A 9,186-nucleotide genomic window follows, 5' to 3' on the forward strand; every position below is an offset into this window, starting at 1 on the left:
ACGCATGTCTGTGAAAACTACATCAGCGGTGGGCTCCGGCCATCCGGGGGCAGCGCTGATCCCCTGCTCGGGGGCCTGCCCTCCTTCATCTCGTCGTGGGTGTTTTTTTATTTTGCCGGAAATCTCCCGAGAGCCAAGGGGAAGCCTGAGGCAGGAAGGCGGCTGTGTACAATGCTTCTCCATCAGCGAGGCCCAGAGATCGCCGGTGCTCATAGGACTGGAGCCGGGGTGCTCGGGGCAGAGCTTTCCCGACCTGGGCGATCCTGGGCTCGTGGCTGGCTCTGCCCCTTCACGCCTGTGGGTCCTTCAGCTCTGGGCCTCCATTTCCTCAGCCACAGACGGGGTTGAGAGTGATGGCACTGTGGAGTAGACACGAAGACGCGCCTAAGAGAGGAGAGCCCTGCGCGAGTGATGGTGCGCAGTGGACGGACCCGCTGGACGAGGGTGGGCAGAGGTCCGGGCCCCTCCTCTGTACCCCAGAGAAATCCCCCTGCACGACGGCTCCCGGACCGCGCTGGGAGCAGTCAGCGCCCACGGGCACCCTCGGGGATGTCAGCGCCCCTGCTTCTTCGATGGAGCCAGAGACTCAGAGCAAGTCGACTGGCCCGTTTCCTGCGGCAGGAGGGGTGAGAAGCCAGGTTCTGTCTCTGTTTATCCAGCTGAAAAGAAAGTCTCTCCAGGCAGCAATTACGATGAAGTGGTGAACATCTGTTGGCTGAATGGGGTATTAAGCACCGGGCATCTGCAGTCCCAGCCACAGCCCTGGAAGGTGCAATTCTCGGGATTAGGCGAGAGAAAGGAGGTTTGCTGACATTCTTCCGTGAGCCGTGTTCCAAGCTACGTGATCCTGCTGGAGTCCCGGGGTTCATCCCCCAAGAGCCGGGGGGAGGGTATGGCATTACCCCATTGCCCCGGGGAGGCAATACCAGTGTTGGCCAGGCTCTCCCTGAAGGAAAGTTCCCCCTCTTTGCTCCCCCCCATTCAGCTGGCAAGTTAGACCACAGACTACAGGCCAGGCAGGGCCTGAGGTTTCAGCCCCTGTCCCACTTCACCGGAAGGGTGATGAGGCCCAGAGAGGGCAGGGGTTTATCTGAGCTAGCTCAGTAATCCTGCAACAGAGCTGGGCCTACGACACGGACACCGTGTCCAGGCCCCTGCCCATTGGCGGGAGGTCAGGGATGCTCCCATCGGCCTTGGCCGGCCGTTTCCTCCACCGCTTTCCCCACCATTGCCCGAGTCTGGGAGAGCTCTTCCCAGTCGGGGTGTCCTGAGGACCCGTAACTTGGGGTGATAAGGCCAGGCAGCTGCAGGGGAGGACTTCTCCAAGGGACAGCCCTGACAAGTCAGACCAGGAGAGGGGCCTGCTGATTCAGGGCACGGGGGCTTGAAATGCAGGACCCAGGGCTGACCTCTCCTCGAGAGAGAGACCCATGGCCACCCCAGGCCAAAGACAGGTGAATGGTGATCCAGGAGAGAGCTAGGCTGGCAGACAGGGGTTACATACAGGAAGGCCAGGAGGGGCACAGAGAGGGGCAGGAGCGTTGGACGGTCACAGCAGGGATCCCTGGCATGAGCCCCTCCGGCCCACTAAGCTTGTGTGTGTATGTGTGTGTCTCAGGGGTCCTGTTCCTGCCCCTCCCCCCAGCTATCCCAGGAGCTTCTGGGCTCTGTGATGAGGGCTGGAAGAGCCAGGGAGGGACCCTCTCTGATACCTGACTCTCCCTCCTTTTCTCCTCAAGCCTTAGTGCGGGGTGAGCATGGACTCCCTGGGGGTGGTCAGGGCTGAGCAAGGGGGCAAGGCTGGGCTACACTGGGGGAAGCCTAGACTTAGATCGGGGGGCGGGGGGGGTTATGAAGGGAGGACAGCCCTCCAGCATCTAAATTTGGAGTTAATTTAGAGCCTTTTGATTTCCTTGGTCTCTCGGCCAGTTATAGCACAAGAATTCTGAGTATATATTTTGTAAGTCTGTAAAACAGTCACCCTTAAGCAAAGACCCCCTCCTTCTCATGCAAGAGGGGAGGATGGAATCTGGTGACCTGGAGTGCCCTTCTGCCACCTCTGGTGGGAGGTCGGGCAGGGTGAGGGTCTGAAGGACTGACTATTGCACCCACCACTTAGATTACAAAGGTTTATTTAGAAAAGAGTTTGGTTGTTTTGGCTGTCAGTCATTTTTGGCAAACATTTAAATACTTTCAGTAACCAAAGATGGTCAGTGCCCTCCTTCCTCCCCCAGAAAAGCCACCCCGCGAGGTCCCGGGAAGTCAGCCCTTGCTCAGAGGTGGATGGGGTGGCGGCCTGTGGTGGGGGACAGGGCACGCTCCTTTCTCACCAACTTGGGAGGATGCGTGTGTCAGCTCACAGCCACACCTTGGCGCGGCCCCCGGAGTTGGATCCAGGCCTGCAGCCCCAGAAGCAGCCCCTTGCTGAGACGGGAAGGCAGAGGGGTCTCCCCTCTCTCCTTCCCCCTCCCCGGGGGCCCCGCAGTCGCTCAGCCCTCCCTCCGGCCTTGCAGCGCCCTCCCCTGCGCCTTGAAGGCCTATCCATCCCTGGGTCCCCTGGGAAAGTTGCTCCCACTTTCTCCTGGGAGGCCACGCCTGCCCGCCCCCTCCACTGGAGCTGTCCAGGGTCTCTGCGCCGGGTAGGGTGCGCGGGTCACTGCCTGAAGCCCTTTCTTCTCCGTCGGAAGAGGATGTGCTTGAAAGAGCGCCGGAAGTCCTGATTGAAGACGGTGTAGATGACCGGGTTGAGGGAGCTGTTGCAGTAGCCGATCCAGAAGAAGAACTTGAAGAGCGGGCCGGGCACCTGGCAGGCCTCGCGGCAGATGCCGTACAGGCTGTAGCTGAAGAAGAAGGGGAACCAGCAGAGCACAAACACGCCCATGACCACCGCCAGCACGAAGGTGAAGCGCTTCTCGCGAGCCTGGGCCACCTTGCGGCGGCACACGCTGCTGCGCGCCCGGCGCCGGCGCGACAGGAAGAACTCGACGGAGCGCGAGCTGGCGCGCGACAGGCGCCAGCTGGGGCCCGGGGACCTCGCGGCGGCCATTGCGCCCGGCTCGGCCGTCCCCGTCCCGGGCCCCGACCCCTCGCCGTCCGAGGCCCCCTCGCCGCTCGCGCGCCGCCGCCCGCCCCGCCGCAGCGCGCCTCGGCGCCGCCGCCTCTCGGCCGCCACGCTGCTGTCCTCCGGCTCCACATCGGCGCGCGGGCGGCGCGGGGTCGCGCAGTGCCCGTTCTCGCCCGCGCCAAGCCCGTTCTCCGTGGTCGGGGACGCGCCGTCGGGGCCCGCGGGCTCGCGCTTCTCGCTAAGCGTGCGCGTGCGCAGCTTGGCCACCCGGTAGATGCGCGCGTAGACCAGGCCCATGATGAGGCAGGGCGCGAAGAAGGAGCCGATGCAGGAGGACAAGATGTACCAGGTCTCGTCATTGAGGCCACACTGCGGGTAGGCGGCGCCGTCGGGCTGGCGGTAGAGCGAGACGAGCGGCGGGAAGGAGATGACGGCCGAGATGAGCCACACGGCCACGATGGTGGCCTTGACGCGGCGCGGCGTGCGCTTCAGGTTGTACTCGACAGCCTGCGTCACGGACCAGTAGCGGTCCAGGCTGATGGCGCACAGGTGCACAATGGACGAGGTGCAGAAGAGCACGTCGAGCGCCAGGTACACGCCGCACCACACCTGCCCGAAGTACCAGTAGGCCATGAGCTCGTTGGCCAGCGAGAAGGGCATGACCAGCGTGGCCACCAGGATGTCAGCCGAGGCCAGCGACACCAGAAAGAGGTTCTGCGGCGCACGCAGCGCGCGGCTGGTCAGCACAGCGATCACCACCAGCACGTTGCCCACCACGGTGAAGACGATGAGGAAGCCCACCACGGCCGCTAGCCCCGCCACGGCGCCCGCCGAGTACTGGCCCGGGGGCGGCCCCCAGGCAGCCCCCGAGGCGTTGGCGGCCCCGCCGCTGCCCCCCTCGCCGGCACCGCTCACGTTGGGGCCCGCCGCCGCCGCCAGCGCCGGGGACGCCATGGTCCTCCCGCAAGCTACGCGGTCCCGCCTGGAGCCGGGGCGCAGCCGCGGCAGCTCGGGCGCCCCCCAGCCCGGGTCGGCGCCCGCATCGCCGCCTGCTCCTCGGGCGCGCCCGCCAGGGACCGCGGTACCCCGCAGCCGGCCCTCGGCCGTGGCGGCTCAGCGGGCGAGCGGCGCGCCCGAGAGCGTGGCTGCCTGGCTCCCCGCCGCTGCCGCACGCGTAAGTGCAGAGCAGGAGGCTCCCGGAGAGAGCGGCGACGCGGCGGCGGCGGCGGCGGCGGGGGGGTTGGGGGGGGAGGGGACAGGTCCCGGGGTACTCGCGCGGCCCCGCCCTTGGCCCCGCTCACGGGGAGCGCCCCGGCCGCGAGCCCACGGCGAGTCGGCGCCCGAGCGGGCGTGCCCGGGCGGCCCGGCGGCCCCAGCGCGCGGCCGGGGCGCAGGCTGCAGACGGCGGCAGCGGCGGCCCGGGCGCTCCACCTCCCATCCGGCCGGCTAGGGCTCGGCGCCCCGGGGCGCGGGCCGCCGCTCCTTGGGGCCCCCGCGCCCGCGCCCGCGCGCCGCCTCCGGCTCCAACTTTACTTTCCCGGGCAGGGCGCCGGCGCCGGCGCCGCCGCGCGTCCTCCTCCTGCTCCTCCTCCCGCTGCCTCCGGCGCGGGCGCCCCCCGCGGTCCGCGCTCGGCCGTGCGGGCGCCGCCTCGCCTGCCTCGGCTCGCCTGAGCTGCGCCGCCGCCGTGAGCTCGGCTCGAGTGTCACCGCTCGGGCTCGGCTTCCAACTTGGGTAGAGTTGCGCAGCGGGGCGGGGCGCGGACGGGCGGGGGCGGCCTGGCGGGCAGGCCAGCGCCGCCGGCCCGTGGGGAGCGGGCCCGGGAGCCGGAGCCCGCCGCCGCCTCGGCGAACCTGCCCGCGCGGCGCCGGGGAGGAGCCCGGGGCGGTGGGGTGGGGCGCGCGCGCTCGGCGAGGGCGCCCCCTCCAGGGCCGTCTGCAGCCTGCGGGACTGGACCGAGTGCCAGCTGGCCTGGGCGGTGAGTTCCAGAAGCCTGCTCTTTCTAAGACGGGAGCCTCCTCACCTCCCCCGGACACACGAACACGCGGGCGCGCACACTCGCGTGCCGGACGGGCGGCTCGGGGTCCGCGGCCTGATTGGAGAGCCAGCCACTCGCAGCCTGGCGGAGGACGCGTCGCTGCTTGGGTGCGCACCGGGGCTGCCGAGTGCGGGTCCGGCTCCGGCTCCCATCTCTGGTGGATTCTCCGGCGCAGAACCACCTCCCCACCCCCGGCCTCAGTTCCAAGCGCTGCTGGAGCGTGAATCATGACGGCAGTGCCTGTGGAAGCCCTGGGCAGGCTCCCAGGCTCTGCACCCCTGTTGACAATTATTGAAGTTTAATTCTTATGCTCTGTGGCCCTGCTTTTAAAGGCTGGGGGATGTTCAGCATCACCGCCTCTGACAAACGCCCCAAACTGAATTGCCGGATGAGGGGCGGTTTGGCGTGGGAGCCTCATTCCTGCTTAGGGGCGAGCTATTGGGGTAACCCCCGCTTACCCCTGTCCCACGTCCCAGTGCATTCGTTCCGCAGACGTGCACTGTTGCTCCCAGCCGTGTCAGGTGCTGGTCCCCGCCTCCAGACACCCTGAGGTCTGTGGGAGACAGACTCTGGGGAGGAGGTTGGAGTCCCCAGGCCTGGCATTTCTCACTAAGACCAGCCGGAGGACCTTTCCTCCCGGCAAAGCAGAACCGCACCCAGGCTGGCCCGCAGCTCTCCCTGCATCCTCAGGTGGTGGGGGGTGGGGGGGGGGAGCTGTGGTTGTGGGAAGCCTCTGGGTACTAAGAGCGTGTCTCAGGGAGGGACTGGAGCCACACACCCCCAGCGATGCCTAGAAATGTGCGTGGCTTGGGGGCCGCTTCTTTCTGCTCTGAGCTCTGGAAGGGCTCAGAGGCCTTACCAGGAGAGCATGGTCTCTTAGCAGAGATGCCCACGTGGAGCTCTGACATCCTTGTTAACAACGTTACACCAAGGAGGAGGCCAGGACCAGACTGGAAATCAAACACTCCAGATGGCAGACCTGCCCAACAAGAGCCAATCCTTGGCATTTATGCAATTTTGGGAGCAAAGCCATGACCGCGTGTAACCCAGGGAAGGTAGAGGCACCATACTTGTGAAAGGTCCTCTGGTCCTGGAGGCCTAAAAGGTGCCACCAGTCAGGGTACTTAGGGGTGCATTTTTCAGGGAAGACCCCTACACACCTGATCCTCCATCGTTGGCACGCACCGGCCCTGTCTGTATCAGGCCTTCTGCCTTGAGTGCTCACTGTCTGGGGTGGATGGTGCCACACACTGAGATGGATGCAGTAAATGCCATCAATGCCCTGGGGCTCCTCTTCCAGCCTGGGAGTGGGGTTATCAAGGAAGACTTCCTGGAGGAGGTGACCTCTGGGCTGTGTTTGGAGAGTGAGAGGAGTTATTAGGAAGTGAGAGGTTGTGCTTCCTGGGGTGGGGGTGGGCTTTGTCCTGGTGGGTATGTCCAAACAAGGGACATGGCCGTGGTCAGATGTAGGTTTTGGAGAGATCTGTCCTTCTGCCAGCAGCTGGACAGCCATGTGGGCCTCCTCCTGACCTTGGGGGATTCTTAACTTTCGAAAAGCACTTTGGGGGATGCATCCAAGGATCCTGATGCCTCACAAGCTCACAAGCCAGGCCAGTCTAGCATGAGGGATTTGAAGGAAAAGGACCCAGAGCTCCAGGGGGCCCAAAGCAGACAGGACGTCCCACTGCCCAGGCAGTGACTCTCTGGCCAGGCCAAACTGGGGACATTTGGAGTGCCTGGCCAGCCAAGTGACCCAGGCCCCTGGGGACGCCTACCCCAGCTGGCCTCGCCCAGGAGGAAGCAGAAAGAAGTGCCTCTCCTGTGGGTCCAGGGCCCAGAGCTGAGGGGCGGCAGAGGGCTGGGCCCCTGAGGAGTCCTTGGGTAGAGAGCCCTTGTCTGGGCTTCAGGGCAGCACCACATGCAGGCCTGCTCACGTGCACCAGAGGCCCCAGGGACCAAGCTGTTCACAGAGGAGCTGGAGAGGCCTCTTACCCCGACGCTGGAGATTAGGCTTGACAAACTGCTCCCAACTGCCCTGGAACAGACAAAACAGCACGTGCCCGGGAAGAATGCTCGTGCTGATGAGTCGCTGCTGGCCAGGCCTGGGCTTGGCGGGACCAGGAGGGATGATGGGAGGGCGCTTCGGGGAGTCAGGCTGCACTGGTAGGGGATGGGGTCGTTGGGGAGGGGGTGTAGGCCATCTCAGAAGGAAATCATACGGAAGCGGAGCATCCTAGGGCTACCAGGGTGTACTCGCCTTCATCCCACCCGTGACCCACAGCCTTGGGACACTGGGTCCTGGGCCCGCCGCTGAGAGGGGGAATTTGGATGCACACCTGCTGGGTGCGGTGCCCCGTGCTCCACGAGTGGCCTCAGCTCAGGTAGAGAGGGGCTTGTCTCCTTGAACCACCTCCCCGCGTGCACAGTTATATGTGCGCACACACACGCACACGTAGCCACACATGCATGCACACATACCCACGCACACCTATGCTCGCATCCTCACACACACACGCATCCAGGAATACGTACCACGAGACGCACAGCCATATACGTGACAGTGTGTTAATACGAGTATCCACGTGTACACACGATGCGTGCACTCACGTGTACATGCACCTGTAAGCAGCATGCATGCACACCCACCCACATGTGCATACACGTAGCACACACTATGCTCGTGCATGTGTCCAGGCACACGCATATCCACACACAAAATCACATACACATGCTATGTGCATGCATGCATGAGTTTGTGTGCACACCTCATTTGTGCATATACAAGCATCCAGCACACAGGCGTGCATGTCCACATGTGCACACACGTTGCTGCACACACACACCCATGTGCCAGCACACGTGCGCACACCCACACATGCACACGTGCCTGTGGCCTCGCTCACCCTCTCAGGCTGCAAGGAGGGTGTATTTCTGCTACCCCAATGCGAGCAGCTCTTGCCAGATTTCAGGCTAGGTTCTGCTTCGCCTCCTCGGCCTGCTCCCTCCAGGCTGGGAGCCCATTTGTCACTGCCTGCCATGGACCCTGGGCTGGGCACATGGCGTTCTCCAGGCTGGCAACTCTGCCCTGTCCATCCCTAGGGCTCTCCTCTTCCTTGAAAACATGTGGCATGAGATTCCTCCCTGGGAGGCCTCCCTGCTCTCCCAGCCTGGGGTAGAGCCCCCTTCACTGGCCTCCTGTGTGCCCCTCGGGGGCGAGCCATCATCAGACCACGTCTCTGCCGTGGGCTCTTGCAGACAGGCCATATCTCTGTCCCACAGTCTGGTGCGGGGACCAGCTCACGGCTCACAGTAGGAGCTCAATCAAAGCGTGGGGGAGGGATGGGTGGTACGAAGGGCCTGGTATCCTCCATCCTCCGCAGCCACACTGGATGCCTGCGGTGTAGCCGGTACAGGTGGGGCCCGGCAGAGTACAGTGGTACCTCGCCCAGAGCCAGACCCGGCATTCCCCCACCAGGCCATTTCTGCATCCGTTGTGTGGATGTTCTGGACTTAAGCCCCCACTTATCCCCTTACCTTCTGTCAGGCAGCCTTAGGGGCCTCCAGGGGCTTCAGTTTTCCCATCCATAAGGTGGGGAGATTGACTGGATGGTTCTAAGGTCGGTGCCGGCTCCGCCCCCACTTGGCTTCGAGCTCCTGGGGCTGGCGATGTGTCTGCCTGCTGTCTTTGCCCTTGGTGGGTACCTGCAGGGAAGGGGAAGAGCCCTTCCACTCAGCTGGCTGCTGCGGAACAGGGGAGAACTGGCCTGGCGTCCCAGTCTCGGACCCAGGGACTTGTTTTCTCCTCAACTGGGCTGAGGATATTTTTTGCCCCACTTTATTTGAAATTTCATTTTTAAAGCTGAGGCAGGAAAAAATGAGGCTTGCTTCTCTCCCTGTCCCTCCCTGAAGAATTCCAGAACTGCTTGGTCTTGTCAGAAAGTGGCTGGGATCCGCCCGTGGAGGCTGGCTCTCCGTGTACTAACTCCACTGCAATATTGATCACACTGATGGACTTGGCACTGCTGAGTTCTTCCCGAACTGGAGGAACTCTGGGGAAAGAATTGCTTCGGGGACCGTCTTTGACTT

At 64.0% G+C, this 9,186-nt stretch overlaps 1 protein-coding gene across 1 annotated transcript; it reads right to left on the minus strand.

Moving 5' to 3' along the window:
- Positions 1-2,134: 2,134 nt before the first annotated feature.
- ADRA2C (adrenoceptor alpha 2C) lies at positions 2,135-4,079 on the minus strand. Its single transcript, XM_068542351.1, has one exon. The coding sequence runs from the start codon at positions 4,016-4,018 to the stop codon at positions 2,654-2,656; it is 1,365 nt and encodes a 454-aa protein (XP_068398452.1). The 5' UTR covers positions 4,019-4,079; the 3' UTR covers positions 2,135-2,653.
- Positions 4,080-9,186: the final 5,107 nt, after the last annotated feature.

The sequence above is a fragment of the Eschrichtius robustus genome, chromosome 4, assembly GCF_028021215.1.
Source record: "Eschrichtius robustus isolate mEscRob2 chromosome 4, mEscRob2.pri, whole genome shotgun sequence".
Taxonomy (NCBI): domain Eukaryota; kingdom Metazoa; phylum Chordata; class Mammalia; order Artiodactyla; family Eschrichtiidae; genus Eschrichtius; species Eschrichtius robustus.